Raw genomic sequence first — 16,168 nt, 5'->3', positions numbered from 1 at the left:
CTGCCAGTGTATTTGACCAAGCTAGAATGCTATCTCATCCGTGTGTATTACTCGCGTGCCCTACATGTTTAACGCAGGATTTTACATGTTTCAGCTGCCGTTCATTGAAGTAAAAACAGGAGTGATGCAGAATTTGAAAATGAAATTTAACATGAAGGTCAACAAATTATGCGTTACCCCCACGATATCGCCACAAACACGATAACACACACCGAGTCATATGATACGTATGACGTAATAAGTCTGAGATGGTTGATGGATATACGCACACGAAGCGATTGACGGCATTGCCAAATGAGGGACTAAAAATACTAGGTGACATTATGGAGTGAGGGGTACTGGATCTGTTGGATTTTTTTTTACATTATTACCCACGCCGTTAATTGGCAAAACTCAGTGAATGACAGAAACCAATCCGAAGAAAGGTGCCCGCAATCGTACCTGTATTGGGTGCGCCGATACCATTTCTTCTCGAACCGGTCGACCTGATTTTTGGCCAGAAGCACGTGGTAAGTAAATAGTGACACAGCACCGATAACGTCAGACGACAATGTTGGGATGTCATCTACATTTCCATATGGAATAGAACATCACCCCTCCCAAATGCGTCACCGACCTGCATTCTAGGCCCAATTTTCCAGCAGGCATAGGGAACCACTATCTGGGACTTGGATATCTAATCACAGAGGGGGTGGTTTGAATTACTCGGTGGAGCGAGAAAATCAATGCAATCCCTATCACAAAACCATAATGGTTTCCATGTTAGAGTGAATGTAGCCGTAAGTCCAGCTTGTATGTGGTTTTCGCCCACATGATCTTGGACGGCGAAAAATTCTTATCCTGACTGTTTCAAAAGGTAGGCGTTAAATCAGTGAGTATGAGTCAGCCGCTTCATCTGGTCATTGTGACGACTGGATTAATTAAGAAAATCAAAAACATTCCTGGTGTCTGCGCGTCATTCTTGTTGGAACAGTTGCACATATATCTTGACGAAGATACCCCGGATAAGCCATGGTGAACTCAGGTTTCGCTCTCATTCTAGAAATTCTGTTCAAGCAGATTTAGGTGTGTGTGTGTGTGTGCGTCTGTGTGTGACACAGCACAATTGAGGGTGAATTTGATGACAGAAGAACGAAGTACTGTAGACTGACGTGAACAACGCGAAAGTAACGGACTAATTACAAACACACATGAAGCCCAGTTATCAATGGAGTGCGTCTTTAAGACTGCTGCCAAGACTGAAGCTATTTAAGAGTGAACCTGGAAGGGCTTTTTCTAAGTATCGAGGCTAACGAACTCACCAGCACCCAAAGTTAAGATCCGATTCATCACGGGGAGCCAGAACGAAATGTGTTCAACCGCGGAAAGATGCAAATACAGATAGTCTGACAGGCAGAGATAGTGTTACCAGTATTCCAGGAGTGTGCATCTGAAATGTTGCGTCAGAACAAGTGAGCATGTTCTCGCTTGGGTGACTTGTTTGGTTTTCCCATCCACTACAACCGGAAATACAAACAAAAGACAACCGGGTATGAATTCGGTGATAGAGTGGCGCTATAGCCCATCTGAGTTAATCACAGCGTTGATAAACCACTCACGGCCACATGCTACTAGCCGGAGTCGTTGATTCAAAACTCCCTGGAGTTTCGTGGAGGTGCTTTACTGATGATTTCCGATAAGAGTGAAACCGTTGCACAGTGTCCCTTGACTTTACAGCATGGATTGATTTCACATTTGGGGCAGGGACTCGACTGGAATTTCTCAGTTCTTCTGATACTATCAACAAAAGTTGAATGATCCCAAAGTTTTCGCGCATTCTCGTAGTTCTTTGACTTGCGCGACAGCGTACCACCAAACGAGGGGGTGGTTGAAACAACTAGTGAAGAAATGCTAACGATTGGACAGTTTCGCAGATCACGGAGTAGTTTTATAGCCAATACAATTCTACCTTTTATAGCAACATTGTTTCCGAACTTGAAAGCGCATGTAACATACAACGAATACGCACACACTAATGAAGGAGGGAAAGATCAGATACGCTGGTAATTGGGAACCTTCACATACCGGAGAGGAACGCGTGCAGCCATTGTTTGAAAGTATTGTGAAGTAATTCTACATTGTGAAAATAAGTGGAACGATTTTACACCTCGCAATGAGGTGCAGGTGAGCTTTCCAACTTGCCTCACAACATTTCTTTTTACTCAGGATTAGTAGAAGTCTTTTCAAATGTCCTGTATGTCCTCAGTCAAATTCAGTTTTGTGAGGCACGGCGCTAAACACAACAGCTTGGATCACTAAAACGGATCTCACAGGAACAATCCTTCAAGTTCGGAGTGACAGAGTAGCATTATCACATAAGACAGAGGTACAATCTTGCTCTCACAAGACGGGGATGTAACAAGCGAAAACTCTATGTTGGTTAGACTACTCGAAAACTATTTACTAACGTAAGAAGGCGTCCAACCACGAATATAGTTAGAACTACATCAGGCACCTTAATCATCCATATAGTAAAAGCCTCACTGTGGCTCAAATCCATGGGATGAGCCGAATATTTCCTGACGATTACTTTTATCTGTTTCATTGAAATCTGCTTGCACTGATCAACTTCAGAATATTTCCGGATAACCTATGGACGGCCAGTCTGTTAGTTTCATGAAAGACCGTAGCATTCTTTCAATGCATCGTCGTGGAATGACTCAATTCATAGTTTCATGGTCTTTAAAAATCTGAAAATCGTTTGGCAGTACTACTCTTTCCGAGCCTAGCTGCCATGCCACCCGAAGGAAGCACTGGGAGCGCTGGGATACTGCCAGGTCGCCCAAGCCTAGACCAGGGAAGTCGGGAGGCAGACGTCAGCTTCGAACCATGGACCTTCTGGCCAGTAAATTAGCGCTCTAACCACTCAGCCATCTCGTCTTCACACATTGGCCACATTAGAAGTAGCTTTCAACGATCATACAGTTCCTTGTTATTGAGAACGAAGAGACACCACGTTATAAACCGTGTTTCGGAGAATTTTCTAAAACTTCTGACGCATCCAGAAAACTGGGTGGAATTCGGATGCCTTTCGAAGTGCGTGAGTATTGAACGGATATGTCTTAGAAGTCTACGGAGTGCAGGGCATTTTTACCAGTCAACAGGAAATTCGGTCAAAAAACCCAGCGCAAAATATAAGGCCGCTTGTGTCCTTTTTCTCGCAACTCAGAATCGCTGCCGCCTCCTGCACTTTTTGAGTAAAACTAAGACGAAGAACTCCCCGTCAAATTCTTTTCGAAGCACCGCGTTTCGTTTGCGAAATTAGCAAATTAGTAAGAATGATGCATTGAAAATGTTGCGATGGATGCATCCACACCTGAGACTATTTTTTATTACATCTTCTGCCACAACTGGACTGTGAACGATTGTCATATTCGAAAAAATAACAAAGTTGATAAAATAAACCACATCTTCGGACTCTGTATTCTGTTTCGCCTGTCGAGGTTGTTGAACTGGCCAACCTGTATTCCTAACACCCATACGACTGGGACTCATGTTGACGGTCAAGCAAGATGGACCTAGAGAACTCAGCCAGTAGCTGTTTTTAGACCAGAAGCGTGAGGCGTGATTTTCTTACAAAGTCTAACCACAAATAAATGGGTCATCAAAGTTTTGAAGTGAAGCGGCCTGAAGTGTTGCTACTTGTTTCAAACTGTTACCCAGCCCTTTTCAGAATGAAGGCACGAAGGTATTGATAGTGCTTCCGGATCTAATGGGCTTTTCAACGCATGCGAAACAGCCTATGATCGTTACAGTGGGATAAACAATTAAGGGAACGAATTATGTGTAGCGCAAAATCGGTAAGCAGCACCGTATTTCGACTAGTCACTTGAAAACCAAACAAAAACTACTGGTGAAGCATCCCTCGATGAAATGGCACCATGGGGTAGTCCTTGTCACCTTACCTGAGCTGCTCAAAGTAATATTCCTATTTATTCTGAGTCTCATTTTCATTTGGATCTATTTCCTGGCTACTACATATATATCATCCTCCAGGAGTAGAGTTGTGGTGAAAATCATAGGTAGTAACATAAGATAGTTGCGAGGTTGACTTCCCTAGCACTGTCACTTGACCGGTGAAGACTAATAAAACGGCCTCACATTTCAGATGAAATTGAAGTGGTCAAAGAAGTTTAGTTAGGCTAATTATGGCAATTGTTTACCCCTACTACTCCCTATAAGTGAGTAGCTTGGTGAGCAAATGAATAAGAACATTGTCGGAAGGCAGGGGCAGCGCCCCTTGTGCATACGAAGGAGTTGATGGTGTAATCTCGGTTGGTTCTGAAGCGTCTGCGACCAAATCATCTAGCTAGGCCCGTTCTCCCCATAGGCTGCAGTCTTTCTGAAGAAAATCGTGCATTTGTCCAAAGTGTAACGAGGTTGTCTCGAAGGCTCCACTTTCCCAACTGTACACTGGATTTTGAATCATTTGGTCTTCTAAATCGTTGGCCACTAACTCGAAGCATCAGTGTGTAACTTAAATACAAGCTCCACTTGTAGTTTAATACAACCTTTCATAAAACAATATCTGCTGTACACATTCTCGGTTTCGTCAGAGAGTTTGACCATCTGCATATAGATAATTGTGATATTTAGCCTAATCGCATTCGCATCACTACTGCTTGTAATACAGATCCCCTATAGCGCTCTCATATGCTTCTGGGAAAAAGTGATATTAGGTGTGAAGGTTAGGTTATAGTGAGCTCAGATATTGACAAGATCCTCTTCAGAACCCATTGGTGAATCTTACCTAACTAGATTAACAAATAAGGACTTTACACCATAGGAGATATTTCCACTGCATAGGAGCCGTTTTATCCACCACGAATTTTCAGCACATTGCGTGATATCTCCTTTGGTTCAATTCATATAATAGGATACAATTCTGCTGTGTTGATGAACCGTCATGAAGAGACTGGATCTTACCGTGGAGATATTTCCATAGGAGCCGTTTTATCCACCACGAATTTTCAGCACATTGCGTGATATCTCCTTTGGTTCAATTCATATAATAGGATACAATACAGCTGTGTTGATGAACCGTCATGAAGAGACTGGATCTTACCGTGGTGTGACGGTTTGCGCACCTCATCGACCCATTGAGCTATACTGGGTGGCGTCCCGGCGACACTCACAGTCTCTCATAACCAGGTTGGTCAATGGTTAGAGGTCTGAGAAACACAGTCTCCTGGTCCCCCAGGTTGGGGGTTGGAAGAGGTGGCGACTTGTTCCGTAGAAATGGTAATGCATTTTTATTTTTCGCCAAACACTGCTGCCTTGCGGTTAGGCTTTTGAGCCAAAGGCATGCGTGGACATGCGTGGTGCCAGAGGTTAATGCTAGATCCTGGCTTTGTCTGTAAGTCAGCTACGGTGACATCACATTTCATTAGAATCACTTGAACTCTGATTTGACCGAAGTGAGAAAGTCTAATTTTGTGGTAGATATTTCATTGTTAGCGCGCTAACAATATCGGATCAAATGATTAGATTGACTAATTGGTTGGAAAGGTATAGTCAACCGAACAACTAAAACAACAGTTATAGATTAGGGCGGCTTTTTTGATATCTGTTTGTCAGTTTTATACCTCTACATGGGAGAAAATATATGGACAAGATGTAACACAATATCAGTTAGAATGAAATTCAGTAGTCATGGGCCGACCCGCGGTTGGTTGCGAGTCACTTTGCTGGTTGTACGCATAAGCGCCAGCTTTTCAACAAAAGTTCTACACCACTGAATCACTAAACTAGTAACTTTTGCTGTGGCCAGAATCTTCGTTTCGGTAGACTTTAGCACTTTGAAGATAGGAATGAAAGCTCATATACACGAGTGCTGTCGCTAGTAAATCGAATCAGTAGTGGATCCACTCGTTTACACAGTTGTCCCACTATACAACCAGTATAGCTTGCTCCACCGAGAAGGTAAACAGATATACACACATCGATGTTGTCTGATGAGGAAATATGCTTTCCACTTCTAATTTAACTAGAGAACGGCTGGTAAATAAAGTGTAAAACTGATGCACATGGGTCGATTTTTTTAAGGTATTCACTTAAGTCATGAAGAAAAGACAAACAGAAGCTAGTTCCTGACAGAATAAGCCTCTGAGGATGACAGTGAAAATTTCGCAACCCTATTTCCAGTTTGAATAGAGGCCATTAAAAAAGTAATTGTTATGAATGCGCTAAAGATAACTCAACATTGTCCCTGAATTAGACTCTTCCGTCAGGACGAGAACGCCTGTTCCTCGTGTTGACAACGCTACTTGACAAATACGTCTAGGAGAATGATGGTGAAGCCTTCGTCGTTTGTTCACGTTTGAAAAGCTACTACTCATGCGCAACCAAGAACACTCAGTGTCCCCGATTTTGTTCGCTGTTTCTCATCACTCCTGATTTCCATAAGTTGTGATAACAGTGATAACAATAAAGTTGTCTATTTTACAACTGAGAAAAAGATTTCTGAAATGACCTTTGGTTTCCGGACATCAGCCACTAAAATGTTTACGGAGACTCGTCAACTAGGAACCCACAAACTGATCGATGCTTTAGTCGATCATATATGCGATTCCGGAATGTTATTACTTCTGCCCGGTAGTGAAATATCGACTTTTTTCTTACATTTACTAACACACGTTTTGCTGCGCAGTAGAACAACTTTGGACAAACTTTCCGTTACAGCTAAAACACAGTTCAGCCAAAAACAGGGTAAGTTGTACAGAATGGTTTTAACGATAAGGGGCCCATTAGTAGACGTTGCTATGATTAGAGAGAACTAGGGCCAATTTCCTCAGGTTATTAAAGTAGTTTAAAGGTACCTTCTGTAGAAAATGTGTGCGTACTATCTTTCCATTACTCGTGATGGTTGCATCATAGCAGGCCAGGGCATGCACACGCCACAGGCTTTCATATCATAGTAGTTGATGGGTCGATAAAGAGTGCGTGCCAGAGCTATTTCAGATGAATACCTAAAGGCACGTCCCGGCGACACTCACAGTCTCTCATAACCAGGTTGGTCAATGGTTAGAGGTCTGAGAAACACAGTCTCCTGGTCCCCCAGGTTGGGGGTTGGAAGAGGTGGCGACTTGTTCCGTAGAAATGGTAATGCATTTTTATTTTTCGCCAAACACTGCTGCCTTGCGGTTAGGCTTTTGAGCCAAAGGCATGCGTGGACATGCGTGGTGCCAGAGGTTAATGCTAGATCCTGGCTTTGTCTGTAAGTCAGCTACGGTGACATCACATTTCATTAGAATCACTTGAACTCTGATTTGACCGAAGTGAGAAAGTCTAATTTTGTGGTAGATATTTCATTGTTAGCGCGCTAACAATATCGGATCAAATGATTAGATTGACTAATTGGTTGGAAAGGTATAGTCAACCGAACAACTAAAACAACAGTTATAGATTAGGGCGGCTTTTTTGATATCTGTTTGTCAGTTTTATACCTCTACATGGGAGAAAATATATGGACAAGATGTAACACAATATCAGTTAGAATGAAATTCAGTAGTCATGGGCCGACCCGCGGTTGGTTGCGAGTCACTTTGCTGGTTGTACGCATAAGCGCCAGCTTTTCAACAAAAGTTCTACACCACTGAATCACTAAACTAGTAACTTTTGCTGTGGCCAGAATCTTCGTTTCGGTAGACTTTAGCACTTTGAAGATAGGAATGAAAGCTCATATACACGAGTGCTGTCGCTAGTAAGTCGAATCAGTAGTAAATCCACTCGTTTACACAGTTGTCCCACTATACAACCAGTATAGCTTGCTCCACCGAGAAGGTAAACAGATATACACACATCGATGTTGTCTGATGAGGAAATATGCTTTCCACTTCTAATTTAACTAGAGAACGGCTGGTAAATAAAGTGTAAAACTGATGCACATGGGTCGATTTTTTTAAGGTATTCACTTAAGTCATGAAGAAAAGACAAACAGAAGCTAGTTCCTGACAGAATAAGCCTCTGAGGATGACAGTGAAAATTTCGCAACCCTATTTCCAGTTTGAATAGAGGCCATTAAAAAAGTAATTGTTATGAATGCGCTAAAGATAACTCAACATTGTCCCTGAATTAGACTCTTCCGTCAGGACGAGAACGCCTGTTCCTCGTGTTGACAACGCTACTTGACAAATACGTCTAGGAGAATGATGGTGAAGCCTTCGTCGTTTGTTCACGTTTGAAAAGCTACTACTCATGCGCAACCAAGAACACTCAGTGTCCCCGATTTTGTTCGCTGTTTCTCATCACTCCTGATTTCCATAAGTTGTGATAACAGTGATAACAATAAAGTTGTCTATTTTACAACTGAGAAAAAGATTTCTGAAATGACCTTTGGTTTCCGGACATCAGCCACTAAAATGTTTACGGAGACCTGTCAACTAGGAACCCACAAACTGATCGATGCTTTAGTCGATCATATATGCGATTCCGGAATGTTATTACTTCTGCCCGGTAGTGAAATATCGACTTTTTTCTTACATTTACTAACACACGTTTTGCTGCGCAGTAGAACAACTTTGGACAAACTTTCCGTTACAGCTAAAACACAGTTCAGCCAAAAACAGGGTAAGTTGTACAGAATGGTTTTAACGATAAGGGGCCCATTAGTAGACGTTGCTATGATTAGAGAGAACTAGGGCCAATTTCCTCAGGTTATTAAAGTAGTTTAAAGGTACCTTCTGTAGAAAATGTGTGCGTACTATTTCTTTCCATTACTCGTGATGGTTGCATCATAGCAGGCCAGGGCATGCACACGCCACAGGCTTTCATATCATAGTAGTTGATGGGTCGATAAAGAGTGCGTGCCAGAGCTATTTCAGATGAATACCTAAAGGCAATTCTGAAGGAACACCAGTCACAATTCAAGACGGTCCACCCACTGCCCGTCGAAAAGTTGAATCACCAGGTGAATATCAAAGCAAATTTAACTGGAGCACCAATGACCAACACGACTTTGTACTTCACAGCAATTTCGGGGATTCGGAAATCAAAATTAGGACAAGACTCCGATGGTGGAGTGTACGGAATAAAAAACAGCGAGGAGTTTTAGTGCAACGACAACTGTGTACAAAGACAAAACAAAACTCTTCGTCGAAGAGTTTTAAGCAGCGTTATGAGTAGTGTATTACGTCTATACAATGTATCGTGATATATCGAATATCATAGCAACTGAACCATGAGGCAGCACATTCAGTTGCTTAAAAATATCATGAAACGAGAGATTCCGCTGGGTTCCAGCACCACAAACTGCCACGATTCACCTGCGTTCGGGTTCCAACAAATGACTCTATCAAAAGCCATCAACGTTGTGATTACGAATGCTCGGTAATCGCGCTAAAGTCTAGACCATATTTTCGAATATTGTAAGCTCATGAAATCGCCCATGACCTTTACAGGCTCCGTGAGCATGATGAAAACCAAATTTTGGATAATTTATAAAACGAGCTCGTCCGGAGATTAGTTTTGAATCTGATCGCTGGCAATATGTTCAGAGATTGTATATTATGGGAAGCTTGTAATCACGGTAAGGGCACGAATGTTGCATTCCGGATTCGAATCTTATCGTCTCTGAAAGCCCGCATACGACGTAAGTGGAATCAATGCTGTCCGACCTGAAAATTAGGTCCATGTTCACTGCGTATACCTCCCTATCATAGGTGCACCGACCGCCCCGTTTTTGGGATTTTAGCTCATCCGTCCCCGGGGTTCAATACATGGTCTTTGCGACGTGGCTAAAATATTAATTTTTAGGTTATCCACGTCAACTTGCAAATACCGTGTGAGCATAACCTATTCTAGTCATTTGGTGTAGTTTACGGATTTAACAGCCCCAAAACCGAAACTTGGTGTTTAGGTTCTGCCTGTGCAGCAGGCTCCGATTTAATGTGCAGCCGAAATGTTTGCGACAACCAAGTCCAAACTGAGCCCGGAACGCAGTGCTGAAGATAAAAAATTGAGTGAATGTGAGGACAAACCTTAAAGGAAAGTTCATTCGTGAACGGACGAAAATATGTAGCGTCGACAAATCAGAGGGCAGCTATGCAGTCCAATGATGAAAGCGAGAAACGGGCGAATAGAAACACGGCAATTGTTCGAAGTAAAGGGTTTGTACGGGAGACTCAGCGATTACAAATGGAAACGAAAGATAGGAATGAAGTGGTACCCCTTTCGAGAACCCAACAACAAACACGCGCACTCATTTCAAACACGAGTTTTACAGGACTTTCTTCGGATCGATCAGAGTGGTAAGACTGGGAATTGGCTCATGGTTTCGGAATAGACTGAGATTAGTTTGCATCTTGAAATCCGTTTTTCCTGTTGCCAACTGTTCTACTCCGATTCTCCCTTTCCCATCTGACCCATAGAATAAACTATTAAGAGTTACTTTCCTGTGAGACCAACTCACGCTGGCTCGACATCTGGTATTGTTTTTCTCTGGACGGGCCTTTCTAGATGGTTCTTCGCACAGGAATGTGGTTGTCTCGTCTTCATATACACAATCTACTAGATCAAATCTACAGATTTCATCGGAAGCTCGTGAATGCGACCGGCTGTACTCCGGTTTCCGGATCTTGTCTCTGTCCTCATCAGCACGAATTGCTAAATCCCGATTGATGTAACTTGGCACGAAACCAGCTATTGACTATTTCCAGTAATCGGATGAACCATACTGAGTCGCGCACCAAACCTCAAAAGTCGAATCGTTCAACTGGAGGCTCATCAACCACTTCTGTATAAACCTCAAATCGTGGGGTTGCGCTGGCTTCTATATACCGAGGTAATTACTGACATTCGTTCAGTTTAAATGCTAAGCTGCTAAACCTCTACCCCATAACCGGACGTTGTCATCCACGTAGTAGTGATCGGCGTGCAACCACCATAGTTCGTAGCAAGTCGTTGCCCGTAACCAACCTGGAAAGCTGAGTAACTGCTCGGCAGGCAACTGCCCATTGACCAACCCGGTGATGGAATCACCACAGGTGTGACATAAGCTCTCCTTACAGGATTCGGTGGGTTACGAGAGCATAACAGCCACCATACTCGATAAGATTCAGTTTCCTGACGAAGAAATAAACGATTTCATGGCACTTGAATCATGATGATCCAGCCCGGGATGCTTACCGACCAAACAGATCACTTTGAGAGTCAACCCGTGTGAACAATTTGGCGATTAACTTGGCAACACTACACAACCGCCAGAGTATACACAGATGAAAAAACACCAAAGCTGAAGTAAGATTCTCTATTCGAGCGTTTTTATTGGTGCTAACTTAATGTGTATAACCGCCGTTCGGTATAGCTCTAGGTCTTCGGAACAATACCAGCATCTTTCGCTAGTTGTCTAGCTGATTTTTCTGCCTGTTCTTCAAACCATTGCTTGTATTCTGCTGCACGCTTGGCCAGTAGCATGTTGTTGCGTTTTTGAATATTCACTTCGCGAGACTTGAGATATTTCAGACGCAACGCACCATAAAGTATTCCAACAGCAAGTAGACCCCAGCGAGCTGTTCGAATTAACGGGCTCACTTCCCTCGGGGCCGGCAATTTGATGGAGTGCACTGAGTCAGTCATCTGAAAAATATTTAAAAAAACTGTAGGACCAGATCGTGAACCAAAATATATGATAAAACTCAGTTAAACTAAAAAATAGCACGCACTGGACGAACTTCTGTGAACACAGAACCAAAAACACCCATTTCATTTGTCAAAAAGTGCATTCAGCAGCTCAACGACTGGGCGTAAAAGTGCCGAACATTAGGGTTGAGGTTTGATCTTTCTATCTAGTTTGCTTTTACACTGAAGATCTATCGCGACCTTGCCACGCCCTACACTAATATTTACGAGGCAAGCCAAAGCAGATTCTACCCATCTGCTAGGGAATCCTGTTCGCTGTCTCTTACTGGCGATGTTTCCATCAAGGTAAAAGAGAGTCGGTGTCAGGTGCTACAAACTGGATGTGGTTCGTTGCTTACCCGAGGATGGTTGACTAAACTATGATTTCAAACCAGAGATAGTGGGATCAAGAATCTCCTCCGGTGGAACGGGTGGGTGGGATTACTCCCGAAACCCAACGATCATGGTAGCAATGCCAACACCCCATGTACTCTTAAATGAAAGTCGGGTGGCGCTGAGGGCACAATCCGCAAGGAATTGCCATAACCACATGGTCACAGTGTATCACATGTTTGCGCAGTTTGAGCGTGCATTCAACCGACTTACAATCGCAGATTTCCCTGGCTAAAAAGGTCCTCCGGCCCCTCGACACATACTACCTCAAAGTTTCCCCACAGCTATGGCAATCATCAGTGTTATTCTTCTGTTCCTTTGTCACTGAGGTTATCATACAGTGCACACCCTTAAGAGCTGTGAAGCTGGGCGTTGAATTAGTATCCGGAGAGATACCAGGGAGCTTATGCGGACGCGTGCCTTGTTATTTGTTATTCAGGCAGCGTTAAAGCATATTCTGTCCAGAATACCAGAAGCAGTGTGATTTTGCGTCCTAAAAATGCAGTCCGAGCTCCGGATTTCCAATCCCCTTCATCATCACCATTATCTTTAACAGTATCATTACTGTCGACACTGTTGCACCCCTTGAAACTTTAGGATGAAGAGCTTTGGTTTGTTTGTCGGTTCACTCAACTTGGCAGATTCAAAAGTCAACTGCACCGTGAAGGATGAAGTCGGTGCACGAGTTATTAAGACACCCTAATAGTCGCAAGTCTGCACCAGCTTTGGAGTTAGAAATACGTTTCAATGATGCTAGGGGACCATGTCTATAAAGCAGATGTACAAGGAACATTGCCTTAAAACCGAGACCGGGCTTGCCCGGCTTCGACCTCAAACAACGCCAAATGTTGTTGTAAGGATTTTTGTGCAGCACAATGGACATGATCTGACTGGATCATGTCAGCAATAAAGCAAACGGCAGGTCCAACAACGATTGCGCAGTAGAAAGTCGAAATCATCTGAACAACAAACAAAGCTTGTCAGATTAAAACAACTGGGATAAGCTTTATGAAGGACCAACTAACGTCTACCAAAAGTCTTTGCTTTCTACTCGAAATCTTTGTTGGTAAAAAGGTCAGCGTGAGGACAATAAAAAATTATTAAAAAATTGTTCAGCCGTGACATCCTTTCGGTGTTTTGGCTGCTATACCACGAAGGCTGGGATACTGCCAAACTGCCCCAGTCTAGACAAGAGTAGTCGGGAGACAGAGGTCGGGTTCGAGCCACGAACCTTCCGGTCAGTAAATTCGCGCCCTAACCAGTGAGCTGTCTCACCCAAGTGTCATGAAATGGCACGGCGAAATAAGTGGTCTTCTACGCTGCATGTGGTGGAAACTTCACAGCTGTAGGTATGGATTCACTACTGAGGAATGTACTTTCAGTTCAGGTAGGACCGATGTTTGCTCGCTGAGCTGTTTGCAAATGTTTCATCACCAATCGAGGCAACATTACCACCGTGTAGTTAAGAAGCGAGCATCAGTGGGCGTCTGTGGATAGGTGTCACTTAAAATTCGCCTAGCGCGTGGCTGCAAACCCTATGGTGTATGGTGCACCACCGATCCCATTGGCCAGTACATTGACACTTTCTAGCTAATGTCTATATGTCACTGAGTGCTGAGCTTGTGTCGAATGAGGTTTGCGAGAGATGCTGAATCGATCTTCCTATGACACTTTACTTCAATCAGATAATGACATGTGCTTATTCCGATATCGTCTAACTTACTTACTTTACGTCGGCTGTCTCCTGTGACAGGATGAGCCCGCTTGAAAGATGCCCGGTATTTCTGGCGCGCACGGACGGCGGTCACAGGGTAAGAGATCACGTATTGAGATCCAGTTCTGATTCCAGCAACGGATACAGTACCCTATGTTGAGGCTGACCCCATCCAAATTTAACTTTACGGTGGCGATCAAGGGTTTTCGCTGCTCTTCAAGACGGCGGCGCCACTCCGGGTGTGGCGGAGGGGTAAGTACAAATTTGCAAAGTACGCCTTAGGGTTTTCTGGCAACGTGACCAGATCAATAAATCTGCCGCTGTTGACATAGCTGCTTGAGACTCTGGATATTGAAGCGGCATTCTCTAATCATCAAGTTGGACAGTTTCGGAGCCTTCGAATGTCCAGAGAGTGTCTTAGATACCAATGGCCAAGAACCTCGAGTATTCATCAGGGTGCTCCTAAATTGAACTGCCGAAATTCTGGGACGGACGGGGTTTCAGGATGAGCGAACTGGGAGCATGGTCACTCAAGACAAAGGCGAAACCGTAGGGACCCAGTTGTCTACTGCACTGACGTAGGAGAGATAGCAGTAGGTACCCATATTCATTACAAGGTTTTGCATTGCCTGAACTGGACAGCGTGGTCCTGGACAAGTATGGGATATCTAGCTGGTAATGGCGGGGAATGTAATCATTGAGATGAGGACGTTACGGCAGTCCACAATTGTGTTAAAAGCCCTTGCTCGTTTGTTGGTCACCACTGTCACTAGGTTAGCATAGGGTGTCGCCTCTAGGGAACGCCGTAGCGTCGTGCGAGTTAAGTGGTTTGGACATCATCATGAGGGGATACGGTAAGAGTAACATTCCCAGTGTCCCTCTGCTTTCGTTCGAGCAGCACCTCTAAACTTTACACAACCAAGTGAGACCTGAAGGACAGCAGAAAAATTGTCGGGATGGATGAGACAGGACCACCATCGTGGCCACTAGATATCGGAAGTGAAGCATCCGCTCAGTCAGTTGGAATCGATTTGTTTTCGTTGTTGTTGATTTGAAGTCAAGCTTAGCCAACTCGCCAAAACAGATAACCGATGGACCGCTGCTTGAAGGTATGCTGAGTTCACAGAAATGCATAGCTTCTCTCCGTTTTACTGTTTATCACGGACTTCTTCCCATATAGTTGTAGAGAAGCTGTACACCAGCATTTACTGCTGTTGTAAGGTTGTTCGTAGTGATAATGATCACGGTACATTAAGTGCATCCCAGTAAAAACAAAAGATCAGCACTAATGGTGGGTACGTAGCTGTGTCCGTCATGCATCTCAAAGTAGTGGGCTAAGCCCAAAGGCAACCGAAGATGGGGAATACAACTCTGTGGGTGGTAGGGTTACATCACCGGATCAGTGACAATGGTTAATCGTCAAACAATCGAATATACTCGTTTCATTATCCCTTATCGGTAGCTGGCCAAAGTAAGAATACACTTATTGCGGTGAACTATCAAAGACCACATATGGTGGATCCAGTTACAATCAAGATGGGATCATCATCAATGTTCAGTGTGGTGGTGTCAACGCATTCCCTACCAAGCCGGAATCACACGCTGTCCATGAATGAATATTTCACTGATCTCCATAAGCAGACGGAGGACAAATGATGCCAAGAGTTTCCTTACAACTGAAATCAAGCTAGCTGTTCTGTGGTTATCGCATTTGCCACGAGATCTTTATTAAGAGGGAATTATTAACGAACCTCAGCACTTGTCTGAGACAGTTTCCTTTCTCCAAATAGAGGTGAATAAATCAGAGGCGGGGATTGAGGATTTCATCCGTCGGCCGTCGCCAGGTGATATCGGCCAGATCATCTTACTTGTTGCATACAGCAGGTCGGGTAAGCGAAAACAGTCTACTGTTGACGCTTCCCTTCTTTCTCTATCACATACTTTTTCTTTCCCCTCTCCCCACCCCAATAACGGCTCTCTCCTTGTAGATCCGCCAGCCAGGACTGATGACTCCGTTCGTCCTGCGTCTGCTTCGCAAGCAAAAGCTGCGCATCATCCGACACCGACATTCTCAGGCACCTCGAAATCAATCTTCAAGCTTGGACGCCGAGTCTATTTGGCTGCCTTCAATGTCTGCCCTCTGAAGCAGGCAGAACAACAAGCTACTGTCGATCTCACACTGGACTCGCTTGGCACTGAGACACGTGCTGTGTCTAGGAAGCAAGAATTCTAGATACAAGCACAGTGGATGAGCTGATAAAAAATCGTTCAGCTGTGGCACCCTTCCGGTGCCTAGCTGCCATGCCACCCAAAGGTTGCACGAGGGCTGGGATACTGCCAGGTTGCCCAAGCCTAGACAGGGGAAGTCGAGAGGCAGAGGGTGGATTCGAACCACGGACCTTCCGA

The 16,168-nt window shown here is 44.0% G+C and overlaps 2 protein-coding genes across 2 annotated transcripts in view; both read right to left on the bottom strand.

Moving 5' to 3' along the window:
- Positions 1 to 2,087, bottom strand: part of T265_03295 (hypothetical protein) — a gene marked incomplete at both ends in the record, with an annotated part of 26,433 nt that extends 24,346 nt beyond the window's left edge. The window contains one exon of the mRNA XM_009167741.1: positions 2,065 to 2,087. Within this exon, the coding sequence (XP_009166005.1) occupies positions 2,065 to 2,087 (23 nt within the window). The remainder of the gene's footprint in view (positions 1 to 2,064) is intronic.
- A 9,256-nt stretch (positions 2,088 to 11,343) lies between these two features.
- Positions 11,344 to 11,613, bottom strand: T265_03294 (hypothetical protein; the record flags this gene model as incomplete). Its single annotated transcript, XM_009167740.1, has 1 exon — positions 11,344 to 11,613. The coding sequence occupies one exon, from the start codon at positions 11,611 to 11,613 to the stop codon at positions 11,344 to 11,346; it is 270 nt and encodes an 89-aa protein (XP_009166004.1).
- Positions 11,614 to 16,168: the final 4,555 nt, after the last annotated feature.

This window comes from Opisthorchis viverrini, assembly GCF_000715545.1.
Source record: "Opisthorchis viverrini unplaced genomic scaffold opera_v5_47, whole genome shotgun sequence".
NCBI classification, from domain to species: Eukaryota; Metazoa; Platyhelminthes; class Trematoda; order Opisthorchiida; family Opisthorchiidae; genus Opisthorchis; species Opisthorchis viverrini.
The sequence above is the reverse complement of the archived record's forward strand: the minus strand, read 5'-3'. Positions and strand labels throughout refer to the sequence as shown.